The sequence below is a fragment of the Helobdella robusta genome (genome assembly GCF_000326865.2).
Source record: "Helobdella robusta unplaced genomic scaffold HELROscaffold_41, whole genome shotgun sequence".
NCBI classification, from domain to species: Eukaryota; Metazoa; Annelida; class Clitellata; order Rhynchobdellida; family Glossiphoniidae; genus Helobdella; species Helobdella robusta.
In genome coordinates, this window is record NW_008704941.1 from 1635415 (window position 1) to 1655209 (window position 19795).

A 19795-nucleotide genomic window follows, 5' to 3' on the forward strand; every position below is an offset into this window, starting at 1 on the left:
ATACTAACAGGGCAAACGAATGAACCAAGCAGAAACTTACAAAAAAAATGACTAAATAAATCCGAACGTGCCGGTCTGCTTATGCTGGTATTTATGAAAACTTCTGTGTGTGCGTGTGTGAGAGAGAGAGAGAGAGAGAAAGAGAGAGAGAGAGAGAGCGAAAAGAAAGAATGTGTTTGTGTGTGTTTGTGTTTTGTGCGTGTTTTGTGTGTGTGTGAGAGGAAGAAAGAATGTGTTGGTGTGTGTGTGTGTGCGTGTGTGTAAGAGAGAGAGGGAGAAGAGAGAATGTTGTGTGTGTTTTGTGTGTTTTGTGTGTGTGTGTAGTATATGTATCTAAAAAATTAACGGTTTTAAGTGAATACCAATAAAAATAAAGACGAAATGAATAAGAACGAGATTCATTTCATCGATTCGAGTGTTCAAGTGGAGATAATAATAATAAAAAAAAGAAAATGATGAATAAAAAAATTAATAACGCCTTGAAGATGCAAGATACTCTGCTCCGACTCCGTTACTACTGACTTAATTGCATCATTATCGTTGTTCTTGGTGATCTTTATAATTATATCTTTATTGTTTCATATTTTTATTTCTGGTTTTAGTGATTTTTGCTGTCTTCTTCGCTTCCAATTGTTTCATTTTCTGCTGGTAAAAATAATTTATGCGATATGTAACCACAGTCCAGTGACACTAGAAATTAGCCAAGTTAAGTAACCAGATGAAAGAAAAATAACTAAAAGATTGAGAAGTTTTCAAAAAGAGAAATAAAGATACGTACACACACACACACATACACACACCACACACACCACACACACACACAACACACCACACACACACCGAACAACATTATTGTCATAAGTGACGTCACTCGTCAACGTTATCAATTTGTTATCACTTTGTTATCACTCTAATCATTATATCATCATCATCCTTTTTGTTCTCCGTCATATTTTGTCTGAACTGTGAGTTACTGCTACTAAGCGTTATGGATTCGTTATTCACTGATTTGTAATGTCATTGCTGCTATTATTTTCCGTGTTGTCACATTTTTATTTATCATCATCATCATCATCACTTTCATCATCGTCATCACCATCGTCGTCGTCATCATCATCATCATCATCATCATCATCATCATCATCATCATTGTCATCCAACGTTTAAGTAATGGAGGTGAGCTTACAAAGAAATATCGAAGACCTTTTAATATTAGGCCTGCCATTATCATCATCGTCGTCATCATCGTCATCATCATCGTCACTATTGTCATAATCATCATCAACAACAATATCATCATTATCACCACCATCATCATCAACATCAACGTCAACACCATTATCATCATCGTCGTCCTCATTATTGCTACTTTACACTCGCCTCAAATATCATTCCATACATATTTTGAAAGCCTATTTGCCTCTATTTTTTTAATTTTTCTAACACTAAATTTTCTCACATCATCCTCACGTTATCTTTATCACCACTAAACTAACATCGGTCGCCGAGTTAGCTCAGTCGGTAGGAGTGCCAGGTTTCGTACAGCTTGCTGCTGAGCGACGGCATGGTTCGAATACTGTCTTTTCTGTCCAAAACTCAAAGACCATCATAGGCGTATGAGGCCGTATGTGTGTGTGGTGTGGTATGTGTGTGTGTGGTGTGGTATGTGTGTGTGTGTGGTGTGGTATGTGTGTGTGTGGTGTGGTATGTGTGTGTGTGTGTGTGTGTTGAAGATAGTTTGTAGAAACCTTGTGGCACAAAAATTTTAATCACAAAAGTAGGAAGAAAAACATTTGAACAGCTCTACTTTAGACAGAACTGTCTAGTGAAGAATAAAAAAAACGACTGTCATCACTCTTATCACCATCACCAACGTTACTAACATCATCATCATCCTCCTCACTATCATCATTACCATCATCTCCATCTGCACCACACCACATAAATCTTCATCATTCAACCGGCCAATCAGATATATATCAGTTTGCAAGCCATCCATTGCGATTAATTTCTGCAAGAGGAGCCGGGCGATGATGGTGGTTGGTGTGGTCTGTGTCGCCACCACCGTTGCTTGTTCCCCTAATTACTTCATGTATAGTACACAGGCCCAAGAAAATAGGACAGGTATGATGATGACGACGAAGGTGTTGTTGTTGATGATAATGATGACAACGACGATGTTGTTGATGATGATGTTGTTGATGACGATGACGACGATGTTATTGTTGATTATGATGATGATGATGATGAAAGAATTATCACTCATGGTAACGTAACATTAGAAGGAGTATAAAAATCATTGTCATCAGTATCACTAAAAACTTTTATCAACATTTTAAGAAATTTTGCAGTAATAATAATAATAATAATAATAATAATAACAACAATAATAATAATAATGATAATAATAATGTTGTTGCAGGTTACTGGATTGATAACAACGACTTCATATCAGCGGAATTCAAAAATTTTAACTTCTGGCTATTCGGACTTGTCGCTAAGGTGGTGGTGATGATGATGATGGTGATGGTAGTGGTGATGGGTATGATAATGATGATAACGATGGCGATGATAATGACGATGATGACGATTGTGATGATGATGATGGTGCAACTGTTACTGCTGATGATGAAGATGAAGATGATGGTAGCGATGTTTTCATCTACTTATCAGTTGCCATTTTTTCATTCAATAAAAATTTTGTTATCTTTTAATATTTATATTCTTTTGTTTTCATCTTTATCTACGTCATCGGTGATTATCATTCCATCATCATCATCGTCATCTTCGAATTTAATCAGACAAGACTACCCACATTTAACAATGTCAGTCCTTGCTCATAACATCATCACCAACATCATCACTTTTATCATTTTTTGTAATCACCATATGGAAATTTCATCACATCAGCTGTCCTTATCATCATCGTCGTCGTCATCATCATCAGTATCATCATCATCCTCATCGTCTTCATCATCACAGTCATCATCATCACATATTTATTTTATTATTTTTTTTATTTGATATATTCATTGTCGATGTCATCATTATCATTACCATCATTACAATAATCCAATTCAAACTCCAACCACAGATAATACCCTGTTTATTGCTGACGTCACTGAGTAGTCTACTGATACATCGCATGCGATTGGTCAATCTAAGGAGACGTAGCCTGGTCAGTGTGCCGCAAACATCGCAGACACCGCAGCTGCAACAAGATATACCGCAAGATATACCACAAAAAATAGCACAGATACCGCAACAGTTAACGCAACAGGTACCGCAACAGGTACTGCAACCGGTACTGCAACAGGAAATACCACAGATACCGCAACAGGTACCGCAACAGATACCGCAACAGATACCCAATGATATATTCCAAGAGATATCACAGATACCTATCTCCTCAAATAGTATTATACCAAATGTTAGTAGCGTCAACACGACAATCGCTACTCTTGCAACCACTAGTGCACACACAAGCGCTACAACTTTTAATCTTAATATTATGATTGATAGTGACACTCTTTGTCCTAGCGATACTTTCTCTTCAAAAAGAAGTAACGATGGCAATGTGGCTGGCTCAAGTGAGGCTGGAGCACAGAGCAACAGCCATACAGATGACTCACTAAGCTTCTTAGTTGTATCGGCTAATACTAGTTCATCTACAACTACAGCAATGACTACCACAAATGTTACTGCCACACAAACTACAGCCACCACAGCAGTTACTTCTCCAGCCACTACTACCAGTTGTTCCGATGTTATCAGCTCTGATGCAAATCTTCACTGTGGGAGGTTGCGTGATAGCGTGTATCGAAATTATAAAAGTATCAACAACGGCGACAGCAATCCCAACAGCAACAACAACAACAACCATGACAACAACAACAACCATGACAACAACAACAACCATGACAACAACAACAACCATGACAACAACAACAACCATAACAACAACAACAACCATGATAACAACAACTACGACAACCATGACAACAACAAACAAACAAAAAAATGCAGCAGCAACAACGACAACAAAAATAACTCTAATAATCGAAACAGCGAAACCGCACCCAAGACGTTAATCGTCTCAATTAGCAACAAACTCTCGCGCGGAACTACCCACAGAAGTACTTACATTTCAAAAATAACCAGTTCAAAAAACTCTTTTAAAACGACGAACAATGCCGAGTTTAACAACAACGCTAAAAACAAAACTTCAAAAGATGCACTCAGCACGAAACGCTTCCTAAGAAGCGGCAGGAAGACGTGGAGAGCGACAAAGATTCATCTGAAGTCGACGCAGAACGTGTACGTGAGCGAACGTAACAGGGAGCACCAACGAACCACCATCATGCTTCTGTCTGTCCTCTTCTCCACCGTGCTCACTGAGTTACCTCAAGGTGATGAAGATGAGGATGGTGATTATTTGGTGATGATGATGACTGCTTGGATGATAATGGTAATGATAATAATAATGATTATAATATAATAATAATAATAATAATAATAATAATGACGATGATGATAATCATCGCCATCTACTGAACTAACGCAAACATAGGCTTGTTAGCTCTTTGGTCAGGGTTTGACCAGAGGATATTTGACGAGTGTTACGTGCCACTGGGAGACATCTGGGACCTCCTGGTCCTCATCAACAGCGCCGTCAACTTTCTACTCTACTGCCTTATGGGTAGACAGTTCAGGAAGACTTTCTTGGAAGTTTGTGGTGATGGTTGTGGTGGTAGTGGTGGTGCTGGTGGTAGCGACGGATATATGGAGAGAGTTAAACGTGTGTATGAAAGTGTGTTTGATTGAATATGTTTGAAAGGTTTTGTGGGGTTGAAAAAATATTACAACGGAGCTTCCAAACAATACGAAATAACAGTAACGTTGATATAAAAATTTAAATGAAATTTTAAAAGCAAATCTCTGAAACGAGTGCAAATAACTAAAAACTCCTCTGCGAGATTTCATTTCTATATTATCGCATTGATTCAAACAACCAAACAACCACACACACACACACACACACACACACACACACCACACACACAAAAACATACACAAACACACGAGCACACACACACACACAGTCATTCAGACATACACGTACAAGCGGGGTTGCATGAACGCTGCTTATGAGCGAAGCCTTTTATGGACTACGTCCGTCTTTTATGAAATTAAATAAGGGTTTACATATTTGGCATTTCTCGTGTTCTTATTGAATTGGAAAATAAATGACATGTACTGATAGCTTTAAGAGATTTTTTGTTCTGCTTGCAGATTAAGAGAAAAATTTGTTTTCTAAATTTTAAAATATTATCAAAATTAAAAAAATTAGTTGCAAAAAATTTTCCAGCGTACGATGAACGCCGCGTTGGACCGGCGAACAAATTTGTATATGCATGGAACGAGAACGTGAGCGAAGGTATTCATTGTTTAGAACTGAAGCGTTTTTTGTTAAGCGTTCATTTTGCGTGGTGCGTGAACGAACTTGCGCCGTGCTGGATTATATTCATTCCGTGTTCGCTCGCTAGTGGGTGGCATCGGCGTTCATTTGATTTGGCATTAATGCATGCATTGCCTGGGGGTTACAAATTCTTCCGTTTATAGTTTTTTCTATTTCAAGTATTTTAATGCTGACTAATTTTTTTTGTTCTTATTGTTTATAAAATGGCTGAAACGAATTTTATTTATCTGATGAAAATGTATCATAGAGCAGTTTGATACAATGTTAACTGAGAAAGATTTGATACAACGATGTTTTGTACGTAATGAGACCAGTCCTATGTTCTCAGCGCTATCTCCGCTGAACAAATGTCTGATTTGTGAATAAATTTGCTACTCAATGAAATGAAACATTCCAACAGCGAAACCAGTTTGAAACGGTCGTAAATTCTCCATTTCAAAATAATCCACGATTCGACTGCCAGTAACAAATTGTGATTCGCTGCCGCACGTGATTGCCGAAAATTTATAGCAATAATTTCAAAATTTTAACCTTAAAAATGACATTGATAACAAATTCATTTGTAGAACCAGTAAATGGAATGATTTGCTTACTGAAACTACACTCAGACAGACTCTGTCATCCAAACTATTCGCTTATAAACATTTACTGAGTTGGTACTGTCAGTTATTTTGTTTATGTAGACAATCAAATTAGCTCAAACCTGCTGGTGAGTACCTTTGTTCGTGTGTGTGTTTGTGCGTGCGCGCGCGTGTGTGTGTTGTGCGTGAGTGTGAATTTGTGCGTGCATAAACCTGTGTGTGTGTGATATTTTGGGTAGGCAGCGATAAGTGTCAGCGAGGAGCATTTATTAAATTCAGAGACACGATGTATACCATTCTGCATTCCATCCAGTATGTTAATTGTGCTAGGAGGATAACAAGTTTTAACCTGCTACTTTTATTGAATGCATTGTAGTCATGAAAAAATAATTTCTATACAAACCTGATATCAGTTCAAACGATTCATATTAACAAGAAGACATACACGTACACATACACTCACGCACATGCCTACACATGCACATACATACATACAAACAAACAAACAAACGTACATACAAACATACATACACACAAACAAACATACATACATACAAACGCACATACACTATCGTGCGTATATAAATAAACCGACAAGTATAAACGATGTTAAATCAAATTGCAAGTGCACGATGAAACGAATAATCTTTCTTGTAAATACAAAGGGAGAGGGGAAAAACGCCAAACTTTTTTAGCAGGAAAATTATTATTTTATTAATTGACTGCAAGTAAAATTTTTTAGGGAAATGATTTGCAGTTCGGTATTCACTGGCCTGCAGGGTGCTATCAGCTATGTAGCACAAACGTGGCGAACAATTTTTTTTTGTTAAAAAATCAGACTTTGACAGGCGCAAAACTGTTACAGCATGCAAAATGACTAGCAAAAATATAATAAAATGAAAAAAAATCAATTTTATAATGATGATAAATTATACCACAGACAAACAAAAACAAAACTTGTACCTACACTGCGTATACACCTCCACAAATACATACATACAACACAAACAAGAGAACGAACGAACAAACCAACAAACGAAAACTAACAAACAGACAGACAAAAACAAAACGTACATAGGTCGGTAGAAACTTGGCGATCGTAAATCAAGCAGTGAGTGTTCAGTGAGAGGAGCAATCAGTTTCATACGTTGGTGTAAAAAAATGTGAGTAGAAAAACTTGAATGAAACTCACGAAAAAAATAGCAAAAACAGATTAGCAACTAAGCCGACATATTGAAAAGAAATTCCAAAAATAAACCTCTCAATGCAAGAGAAGAAACTGAAGAAAAAGAGAGAAAAAATTAAATGACTCAATAAATAAGTTAACGAGATAAAATATTCACTCAATTAACAGTGCCAAACAGTCGGAGTTCCCTTTTGTTGTAATCATCTTTTTCACCATCATCATCACCATTGACGTCATCATCATCGTCGTCATCATTGTATTATCTTCATTATTTTTTTCTACCCGGAAATATGAGCTTGTATGGGCACGCACACATGAACACACACACGCACACATTTTCACACATACAAACAAACAAAAAAACAGACACATTCACATAACACACACACAAACAAACAAACACACATCCCACACACAACCACATCCACATACAAACAAACACATCCACATAACACTTACACAAACAAACAAACACACATCCCACACACAAACACATCCACATACAAATAAACACATCCACATAACACATACATAAACAAACAAATGCACACATCCAAACACACACAAACAAACACATACACACATGTCTACACAACACACACACACACACACAAACAAATTAATCGTTCAACTGCATTGAATATATCCACATTCAAAAACTGAACGAAAGACAAACTGCCAATGTATAAAATTGAAACGTTATATCGTCCTAAACTCCTCACAGTTTTCAGAGCCGGCTGTGTTGTAAGAAGTTTGCTTCTGTCAGAGCTTGGTTTTTTTAAATAATAACAATAATTATAATCATAATTATATATAATTATAATATTTATAATTATTATTTTCATCATTATTACCAGCATCATTAACATTCTCATCTGAAAATTAGAGTAGTTCCGTATAAGTAATTGAAGGAAGGTTTTCGTGAAAAATTAATTCTCATCGTCCAACCAGAAAACATTTGCACGCTCGCAAGCAGATGTTGAGTTTCATCATCGTCATCATCATCGTTATCATCTCCCTACAGCCCCGATATAATCATTATCATCTATTGCCTTCATTCGGTTTTAATGGTTTGATATTTGCTATTTCAAAAAAGAATCTACATTGCTATCGTCGTCATCATCATCGTCATCATCATTATAGTCGTCATCATTATTGTCGTCATCATCATCATCGTCGTCATCTTCGCGGTTGTCATCATCATCCTCATTAGAATTTGAACAGTTTCCATCATCATTATTTTTATTATCGCCATTATTGGCGTGTCAGTCATCATCGTAATCTTCATGTAGTGTCATAACAGCGGCTTATTGTATTTTGTTTTTATTTTAACGTTGCATTTTTCATACGTGAAACCCCGAAATGAGAGTAACTCAATGGAATCGAAATAAGTTCTTTCTGTTCTATAAGGTTTAAATAGGCTTTTTATTAAGTTGTCGAATTAAAATTTTCATAATAATAAAACTGTTTTATACTTAAGCACCGTTTTCATAATTAATTATTAAAGTTAATTTCGTCATTTTTTTATGTAATTTATTATTAATATTCTCATTATTACTTTGATCGTCATTATCATTACCATAATCGTCATCATCGTCGTCGTCGTCACCATCCCAATTCGTGACGAATGACGTTATACAAAGTTTCACCTGTCCCCCTCTCCCCTCTTAGTATTTTGATTGAATGACACGTCCGAATCTTTGTTTACATTCACTTTCAAGAATTTCAAAACTTGAAGAGAAGCAAAGCAATCAAGGCGATTGCTGCGTGGCAAAAGCCACATGGCACACACACACAGACGCACATATTCGCACACACAAAGACACACACACAGACGCACATATTCGCACACACAAAGACACACACACTCACACATGCATAAGACACACACAGATACCAGACACCATATGCTGTTTTAAAATTGCTTTAATATTTGTTACAACACTTTTAAATTGAATATTTCTTAGACAGCCTCCCATTGAAAATTTAAAGGTTTAAAAATTTATACAAAAAAATTAACAATTATATTTCATGACTGATGGATTTTAACAACTCCCAAAAAAAGCTTAAAACCAACCGACATTCAATTCTAACAACATCATTACATCACATTAACAATGTAATCACATCATAGAGAGCACGTCATTTCGTATGCGACAAGGAAGATAATAGGGGTAAAATTCTTTTTCATAATTTTTTTATTGTTCTTGAAAAAATCAAAATCAGACAGACGCAGATATTGCTACAACTTGCAAGGCAGTACTATGAGACGACGATAACATTTCTCTCTCTTATGTAAAAACTAATTCGGCAGAATTTTAATTTAAGAAAATTTAAGAAGGATAGGAAAAATTATTGAGAGAAAAAAAACTTCTGAATAACTTAGTAAATACTTTCTGGTTAAGTATTTCTTGGAGAAGATGATTGTTTGTCGACGGAACGACGTGATGTTGAAATCTCTCTTGAAATTATGAATTCAGGAAAAGCTCGAACAATTATACTCAACTGTTTGTTGGGTTGCGGTCAACATAATTATGTTTGACCATCAGCTTTTACATTATTGTTATTGTTAATTTGTTATTATTATTATTAGTAACAGTAGCAGCTGTAGTAACAGTAGTAGTAGTAGTAATAACAGTGGTAGTAGCAGCACAAGTAGTAGTAGTAATAGTAGTAGTAGCAGTAGCATATTAGTAGTAGTATTAGTATTTTGGTAAAAACTTACTATCGAAGCAAGGCCTCCTTTTAAGTTAACAAATTTAATGCATATAATAATAAGAAGAAGAATGTTGCTTGCTGGTGGAGTTGCGTTGAAACGTTTGCTGTACAGGGCTCATTATTTAATTTTTATGCATAATAATTTTACCTTCATTGTTCTAGGTATGTCTTTATTTATTTATGTGTTTTTATTTCAATGTTTATTAAGAAATATATTTAACAAACAGGATGATTTTTTATAATGCGAAACAGAAAAAGGTGGTTTACATTTCAGCGGACATTCTTAGATTGAAATTTGAAACAGGTAGAAGAAAATATAACGTGAAAGTGCCAAACAAATTGAAGTTAGACTCAAATGTGAGTTATTTATTGGTCACGGCTCCGCTTCTAGATGCAGCACATTGAAATCCGACTGAAGGCTGAGTAACGGCTTCTTGGTTAATGAATAAAGGTCGTGAATTATTGTGTGGCGGGAGTACATCTATCAAAACAAAGTTGAACTGTTGGAAATTATCGCCAGCGATGGTGGAAAATTAATCACGTGATAGAAATATTCTACAACAAGTTTCCTGTCGAAAAATCTTGAGGTATGATTTTTTACTCTGCTTACCTTTGGGAATGTGGGCATTCTATTATTGAAGTGAATGGAAATAAAGAGAACTTTGAAAGTGAACGATGTTTGCTCCGTCGTTGCAACAAATAAGCCCAACCAACTGTGAACTAACTCTATGGGCAATGCTTTCATAAAAACTTTAGAACCATAGTTCTGCTCACTCGGCTGTCCAAAATATAACACAGAGCATTCACAACATTGATTTATAAGCTTGATGTAGTTGTAAGCACTGTTTCTGTTGTTGTTGTGCTGCTGCTGCTGTTGTTTGTATTTAAGTAGGTTCATTTTCGTCAAATGCATGAAAGCAGGACATAAATCTCAGTGAATGCTAGACTCGCATGCTCCTTTTGAAACGCGTAGATTAAACCAAATCAGTAAACTTTTGTTGAATAAATATTTATATAGATTTGCACGTAATTTCATGTTGCAAACTCTTTTATCAAGAAGATAAATTTAAATTCTTTTTGAAATATTTGAACCATTTACCGTTTTCAAAATTTTTGATTTAACATTAGCATTTGAACAAAAAAGCTGTCTAGAAATATTTTCCAGATAACCTTCCATTGATGTTCTGATGTTTATTGCAGTTGTTCCACTGGATGATCCACCTCCAAGCTATAATCTTATTATTTAATGCCGTCACTGGTAACAAGAATCCAGGCATAAATAATGAAGAAGAAAAAAAATGAAACAAAGCATACATTGATTTATAATATCACATTCAGCAGACAGACCGCAACAATGCAAGCTGCATTGGGTAACATAATTAACGTAACGTATTCATATTTCGGCGTGACAATTTTGTTGTCGACGTCAAATAATACTGCCGGATTGTCTGCCTGGCTGTTTGTTTGTCGTGTTCTATGCGCAGTGCGCCCACCCACATGTTACATGTTATCATTTATTCGCTCGCGCGTTCCTTATGTATATGCAGTGCAAGGGAAAACCTAAAGGTAGACAAGGGCATTCCCGAGTTCGCTCGATTTTTGTTGTTTCGTGTTTCATTTTATCTGCAGGGACAGAAATATTATTTCGTGAAGCTAGATCAGAAGATAGAGAAAATAATATAATTAATTAATATTATTAAATGAAGCTAGATCAGAAGATAGACAAAATAATATAATTAATTAATATTTTTAAAGATATGATTATTATCGTGATGATCTAGGCCCATCCAAATATGTTGTTGATATCACCAAGAAATTGCACTAAGAGGAAATAACTTTCAACCTCTTCCTGCATATTAACTATTCACTTGATAATACTAGCAATTTCAATTGATTTCACATTCCTCAGCCTCGCAATCACCATCATCACCATCATTGCAAACATCATCATCATCATAACAAACCCCATCACTATCATTACAAACAAACATCATCACCATCATTGGCAGCTTGACTGGGTAGCAGTAATGTCCAGTTCATCTCTCTGTTTGCGTTGATTGGGACTGCGCTAGTCTTTAAGAGGGCTGCGTAATTGTGAAAAGTTGATTTCAAACGCATTTAAGAAGCACTTTTTAGTATCGTTTAAAACCACCTACGTCATCATCGCCTCCATCGTCATCATTGTTATCCCCCTTGTCATCATCATCATCACATTCCAGGTGATTCCATGCTGTTCCATGTCCTCCCTCATAAAATGGTCCCACAGTGCACCCAGCAAAGTTTCCATCGTCACCACCGTCAACTATGCAAAACAGCCAAACCACATCCAGCCAACCTCGAAATTGAAATATCGATACGGTGCTGCAGATAATGGTGACGGTGGTAACGGTGATAATAACGCTACAGGAAAGAGATGAGTAGGATGCTGATGATGGTGCTGGTTTGGTGATGATGACATCATATGATGACGTCAAACGATACTGAAATTTATTGTTTCACTTTTTAATTTACACAATCTGACTCTTCATTTTTCTATGCGGCGTGTGCTTTCTTACTTTTCGTCCTGCTAGATCTTTTTTCCATTCAGCCTATGAAATTGTATTGCAGTTAAAAATTGTCAAGTAAATGTAAGAACAAACAAATAAATAAACAATTCAACATAATAACAAATTATTTCAAATATTTTATTCCTGCAAATATAAATATAAGTCCGACTATAATATATTCCGAGGCAGAACTTTATGACTAACCAGCAGAACATTTCCTAAGGGGCTGGTCTATAGAAATGTCGGTGTATATGTATATATTCACATATATATGGTCTGTAATATCAGTTTATTATTTCATTTTATTATCGCCATTTCAACCGATATCATCTTTGCTATCTTCTTTCCTTGAATATTCAATAATAATCAACATTTACTTATTTAAATAAAAAAAATTATTTAATAAAACTTTTCAAAATGATTTATTGTGGATTTCCGAAAAAAATTGAAACCGTGAAAAAATAATTATAATTAAAACAAAAATATTTGTCCATCTAGGATAAAATTAAAAAAAAAAAATTTTTTTTAGTGCAAAATAAGAAATAACTTTTCCTTATTATCCTGCCAGTCTAATGTTTCAAATATGATTTATAGAGTTATATCCTAACTTAACTGTTCCAGATTTGTTTAAATGCGTTTAACTTGAGCTGTCAATCATAGAAAGAAATTCATTGCACCAACATTTTTGGAGGTTTGTGGAAAGTTTTGTATAGGGCCTAATAAAAAATTTGATGTTGGAAACGTTCAATTAAATTGCTTTATTGTGAGTTCCTAAAAGTTTTAGCTTTCTTAACTATCAACATTTAGGAATAGATGTAACTATTTTAAACCAAATAATTTTTTAATATTTCAAGGCATTTTTCTTCGTTTTTTTAAATTTTAAATTATTTTCAAACTTGTTTTTCATTATTTATTTATTATTTTTCGACACATTTTTAATCATTCTTGTTTCAATTTCGCAAATTAAAATTTCAAACTTGAAAACAAAAACAATGTTATTTTTTAAAATGCATTATTTATAATTTTTAATAATTAGATAGTAATTAAATAATAAATAATAATAATTAAAATTTAACAATGTTAAATTGCTATTCTTATTGTCTAAAGTTATTGTTTCAAACAATGCTTGAAACAATAACATTTGAGCTGAATCTCAAAAAAATTGTGTCTTGTAATCCAGAGCTGCATTATCATAGCATTTGCTTTGTGTCTTCACCCAGCAATGAGCACTTCATCAATAAAATCCGACTTCCAAAATATTATTCACATTTTCCACTAGAACCTTAAAAATGAGTTTATATGTATATTCATCATGTTCTTGTTTTTTACAAATAAACCAAATTATCAGTCAAATAAGAAATAAGCAGAAATGTTCACAAGTCTTCGTTATTTATTTGCAATTAAAGATTGTGTGATCAGAATATGATTAAAAGTTTTTTTTCTAAAATAATGACATCACATCAAATCGAAATCACAAAAAATAAAATGATATAAAATATAATCACCATAATAAATTGGAGAACTAAGAAGAATTTTTATGAAAAAATTAATAAAAAACCTCATAAAATTAAAAGAATATTTCAGTGAAATAAAATAATAAAATACTAATAAAAATAATAATAAATAATAATAATGAGAACATCCTTTTATTTTCTAACTCCAAATACCAAATATCAATAATGAAATAATTATAAAATCCTATTAATCTAAAATGCTCGTCACTGCAAGTGAATACATTTTAGAGGGGCTGGTTTAATTGTTCAATTGGGGTTCAATCTTTCTAATTATTTTGTCGTTATCAAACCAATTTTATGATAAACATAGAGTTGCTATATAGTTAATAAACAGACAATAATTTATTTTATACAGTCTGAACCTTGTATCTATATTGCTCGACATAGTAGAGAAGAATGTGTACAACTAAAGTCGGTCAGTTTAATATTTAAATTGAGTTTTAAAACGTACGTAAATGCAAATATAAAGTTATTAATAATTAATGTGAAAATAAAACACTCAAATCTCATCAATCATCTGTACCAGTTTAGTTTTTTTTTCAACTGGAATGGGAAATCTGGTGCTTCTTTCGCAATTGTTAATATAATGTAAAGTGATGTTCAGGGCCGAGCATTGTAGCAGAGGTCGGCTGCCTGCAAATGAGGGGAAAGTCGGGACCTACCTCGTCTGGCGTCTCTCTCGTGGATGCCAAATATGATGATAAAGTATCCATTATTATTCTTATATTGTTATTACTACCATTATTATTACCATTATTGTTACCTTAAATTTCTTGTTATTAAATTTGATTTATCGTCGACATATTTATTATTAAATTAAAGTAGTAGTGATATTAATATTTTAGTTTAAGTCGCAACAACACACAGTAAGTACGTACATTTTCTAATACAAAAGCGTACGGAGCCAGGAATGGCCATTTTAACAATAGCTTAACGTTTGTTGCTGCATATATGAATATCGGCTATTTTTAAATAATTTGAAATTTTAAATGTTAAAATTAAATAAAATATTAACTCCAAACCAAGACGGCATTTGGTAATTGTTTGGACTGACCTAGCAATTGTTGTGGTAAAATTTTCTTCTTCATTTTCTTGACGACCATTTAGACTTGGATTATAATTGTCCTGAATATGTAGAGTATAGTCAGTTTGTAATTTTTGGACCTGACTTTGTTCATGTAGTTCACCACACTGTACATCAATTCTCGCTCTCTTATTCGACGGTTTATCGTATGGCGTCTTCCTTTTTGTCTTCTTATTCTGAACGCTGCCATCGACGTTTTTAGGCTGTTTCCTCGCCCTGTATACGTACCCTGGTTATTTAATTTCGTGTAGCGCATTTTGACAATCAGCTTCAATTTTGTATTTTTGTTTTTCCTTTTTGCTCAATGTCTTCCACTTTTTAGCTAACATCTTCGTTATGACATTTTGGTTGAGGCCTGGGTTTTCTTCTGTGAATTGACGCCTCATTTTTTCACTAAAGCAAAAAAATGAATTTGGTGGCCTTTTAATTTTTTTTATTTTGTTAGATGACATTTTTGAAACAGTTTTTTTTAATTGTATGAAATTACTCTGATATGAATAAGAATTACGACAGATAAAACCAAAAGGTATGTTGTTGCTGTGGGAACTTTTTGCAAATGATAATAATCCTCTTCTCTCTCTAATATATATAGTAAAGTCACTTAATTAGGTGTTGGGTTAAATACAAGGCATCACCTTCCTTCAAACACTTGGTCAGTCCAAACAATTATCAAATCTACCAGCAAAACCATATACAGAACCATTATAATCCAAGTCAAAATGGTCGTCAAGATCAAGAGAATGAAGCAGAAAATTTTTACCAACAACAATTACCAAAAGTTGGTGACGAAAAAATCTGTCAGCCAAAAATTGATCAACTACAACATAAAAACATATTTTGCGAATAGACTCCTCACATGCCTCAACAAACAGGTCCTCATTCAACTCTTGCTCGCAACCAACCTTCTCCAACTGCTATCAGTAGCCGAAGCATTTACAATCAACACGATACAACACCTTTTCAAACATTACCAGATCAACAGCATTTCCAAAAACAATAATTTTATTTTGATTTTAATCATTCAAATCAACACCCAGCTCAATCCTGCCATCATCAGACATACCATCCACAATCATATTCAGACAGCCAACCAACTTATTTTTTACCTCATTATGCAAATTCACCAATCAATCAATTAATATACTCCCCTCAGTACTTTCAATTCAACCAACAAGGACACTCACAGCAACACTTCCACAATTTCTGGAACCAAACCAACACACGGATGGACTTTCAGCCAGACATTCGACAAAATCAATTCTCATTTCCTTTTAATTATTATAACAACGAACAATAATTCTCATCTTATTTAACATCAATCATGTTTTTGAGATTCTTGTGTAATGTATTTTAAAATTGAATTATTTCCATTATTTAAAGTGAATATGATTTTATTTCCAGAAACTAATTCAATATAAAAGTATTCGTTTACTTCTGCAATCTTTTTCTGAAATTAAATTTTTATTTAATACGTAACCATTCCTTTCCGATCTTTTATTGGTTAGGTTTAATACTTATCCTATTTTGTTACTTGTGATTTCGATTTAATGTAATGTCAAATTGCTAAATTAAATAAATTTTTAAAGAGTTTGTTAGGATGAACAGACTTTTCACGAGTATGGTGCGATTCTTCACTTCGAACTCGTGTTACCATAATGTAAGCAAATGAAATGATGAGATCAAATAAGCAGTTAACTCAATGGTTATAGATAGATAAAGATTAATACTATATAAAAAAAAATAATTAAATGGGTAATTGAAAACGATAGCTCTCTAAAAATTCAATGACAAAAACGCACAAATTTCAGGACGATTTATAAAAACAGACGATATTGTGACAATAATAATTAGTTATTAACGATACGACAATATCGAAACATGTTAATAATTATTAAATAATCAAAAAATATGAATCATTAGAAAATAGATAATTTTTGAAAATAGAAAGTGAGGTTAAAGAGTTCATGAAAAGACGTTCTTGTTTTTCCAATCTTTTGGATTTTTTTGAGGAAGTATAAGACATTGTGGGCAGTGAGAACTCCGTAGACATAAATTATTTGGACTTCGCGAAAGCATTTGATAAAGAGCCACATAAATGACTTGTCAAAAAACTACAAGCATTTGATAAAGAGCCACATAAATGACTTGTCAAAAAACTACAAGCATGTGGGATATCTGGAAATTTGCTTCAATGGATTGCTAACTGGCTGAAGAACCGAGAACAACAAGTGCGGATCAAAGGCAATAATTCAAATTAGATTAGCGTCACAAGTTTAATTTTGTACATCTGCCTTGCATGTTGTTACAGTTTCTGCGTCTGTCAAATCCTGATTTTTAAAGAATAATAAAAAAAAGTGGAGTTCTTCAAGGTTCGGTGCTGGGCCGTTTACTATTTGTTATCTACATTAATGGTATCGATTTCGGCATAATGTCAAAAATATCAAAATTTGGGGATGACACGAAGCTGTGTGCAAGGGTCAATAACGAGAAAGATTGTCTGAAAATTGGTAAATGCTGTTCAACATAGACAAATGTAAAGTTATGCATATGGGAAGAAAGAACAAAAGCTTTCAGTATCAACTAAGCAGTAAAGACCTTCAATCAACAGAAGAAGAAAAAGACCTTGGAATCACTATTCATAAAAGCACGAAAACTTCAAGACAATGTGCTTAACTTTTTCGTCCTAATCTTGATTAATGTTCAAAGGTTTGGAGTCCAGATCTGCTATAGGACAAAGACATTTTTGAACTGGTACAAACTAGAGCAACAAAAATGATCAAAGGAGTTGGAAAAATAAGGTATAAATTCGTAGAAAGCCGAAAATACAAAAATATTAAGTAATTTTTTAAATATAAGTTTTTTCTTTCCATATTTTTAGATTCCATTTCCGAGTCAATATTGTGTTTATTTCAAAAACAAACAATATAAACATGGGACTTCTGTAACTGAATTAATGAAATAATTTTAAAAATAATTTATATAATGAATAAATATATAAATAAATATAAGAAAATATTAAACATTATATAGTGGTTAAGTTTTTTTTAGGTTTTTCAATATTTAGTTTTTGCATATATTTCATTTTATTTCAAAATTTAACATTTTTCTGTTTTTATTATTAAATTAATTATTTTATAATTTTTATAAATATAATTTAATGTCAATGATAATTTAATTTATATTAATCAATTATATTATTTTTAAATGCCACTTTAACTCCATCTAAATTCATTTATTTTTATCAACCATATTTTTAGCTAAAATAAAAACAATAATATATTTATTATTTATAAATATTGCAATAACAAATTAATTATTAGATCATAATTAATTAACATATAGGTATTTTATTCCGGAAAAAGTCATTAGCATATTAGACTTTGGAAATTAGGCATTAGTTATTAGTAGATTATTATTTAGCTAGTAAAAAATTAATCTATTTACAATTAGTATTGTATCAGATATAATACACTATATCTGACGTATATTAATATACATACACCAAACTTCAAAGGCAGTTCTGTTCAGAAGTTGATTTAATTAATTAAAATTAAAGAATTCATTGGACTTGACACTTACCTTACTATCTTTCAATTATAAAACTAAAGGTTGAAGAGCTGACTAAAGCCAAAGGTAATGCAATCAAGCTTCAAATAAATTAGTTCTAAATCTATAAATGTATTTTTTTTATAACAGTTTTGTTATTTTTTTTTATGCGAGTAGTCATTAAATCATTTACTAAAAACATTTCAAAAGTGTGATGAGAAAATATTAATCTTTGTTTTTCATAAACATAAAAAAAAGAAATTATATTTTGTTTTTTTTTTTAAGAAATAAATTTAAAATAATTAATATTCTTTGTTTGAGTAAAATATTTGATAATTAGTATAAAAATAACTGGTATAAGGAATTTAAATCACTTATTATTGCTGGATAATTTTTCTAACTTGTCCATTCATTAGAGAAAAAGAAAAATGATTGAACTGATTGAGGATGAGCTGTATTTCATCTTAAAGTCAAGGCAGAGTAGTTTGTGGTGTAGTAAGGTGGATGGTTCCCTATCAGTGCACCCATGTTGGTTTTGTGTCATGTAAAACTGTGTTGTTTGCAGCAGTCAATTAATAATTCAGTATCATTGTAAAACATTTAAGATGTTAATTGCAGCGTGATAACATAATATCATAATGACGACATTAATGTTACGATAACAACAGTCATGACATCAAAAATGACGTCACTCAACGTTACATAACGTCACATGACTTTACATAACATCATTTACTCTCATCAACTAGCTGATGACATCATGAAGACATTAAACCCTGTCTGTCATGGGGTCGTACATGGTTTGATTGGAAAATTCAAAACCAGACTAGGTTAGGCTGCTTTGCATGTGTGTGTGCGTGTGTAGCTGTTATGTATGTGTTGTGTTTTTATTTGATTGATTATTGCATGTGCATGTTTGTAAAAAATTTTAAATGTATTGTATTTTTATGTGTTATATTGTTACATGTATATTGTGTGTGTGCGTGCGAGCGTGTGTGTGTGCATGTGTGTGCGTGTGTGTGTGTGCATGTGTGTGCATGTGTGTGCGTGTGTGTGTGTGTGTGTGTGTGTGTGTGTGTGTGTGTGTGTGTGTGTGTGTGTGTGTGTGTGTGTGTGTGTGTGTGTGTGTGTGTGTGTGTTT

General features: G+C 33.2%; 3 protein-coding genes across 3 annotated transcripts in view; 2 read left to right on the forward strand and 1 right to left on the reverse strand.

The window, feature by feature from the left end:
* Nucleotides 1–2033: 2033 nt before the first annotated feature.
* HELRODRAFT_177237 (hypothetical protein) lies at nucleotides 2034–5197 on the forward strand (the record flags this gene model as incomplete). The annotated part of the gene is made up of 5 exons (XM_009025433.1): nucleotides 2034–2124; nucleotides 2423–2502; nucleotides 3095–4427; nucleotides 4571–4728; nucleotides 5111–5197. The coding sequence occupies 5 exons, from the start codon at nucleotides 2034–2036 to the stop codon at nucleotides 5195–5197; spliced, it is 1749 nt and encodes a 582-aa protein (XP_009023681.1).
* A 10156-nt stretch (nucleotides 5198–15353) lies between these two features.
* On the reverse strand, nucleotides 15354–15539 carry HELRODRAFT_138277 (hypothetical protein; the record flags this gene model as incomplete). Its single annotated transcript, XM_009025434.1, has 1 exon — nucleotides 15354–15539. A coding segment is annotated over one exon (186 nt), but the record flags the coding sequence as incomplete, so codon positions are not given.
* A 3327-nt stretch (nucleotides 15540–18866) lies between these two features.
* Nucleotides 18867–19795, forward strand: part of HELRODRAFT_193055 (hypothetical protein) — a 12734-nt gene continuing 11805 nt past the window's right edge. Inside the window, 3 exon segments of the mRNA XM_009025435.1 lie at nucleotides 18867–18946; nucleotides 18966–19182; nucleotides 19404–19484. Coding sequence (XP_009023683.1) covers nucleotides 19083–19182; nucleotides 19404–19484 — 181 coding nt within the window. The 5' untranslated portion in view covers nucleotides 18867–18946; nucleotides 18966–19082.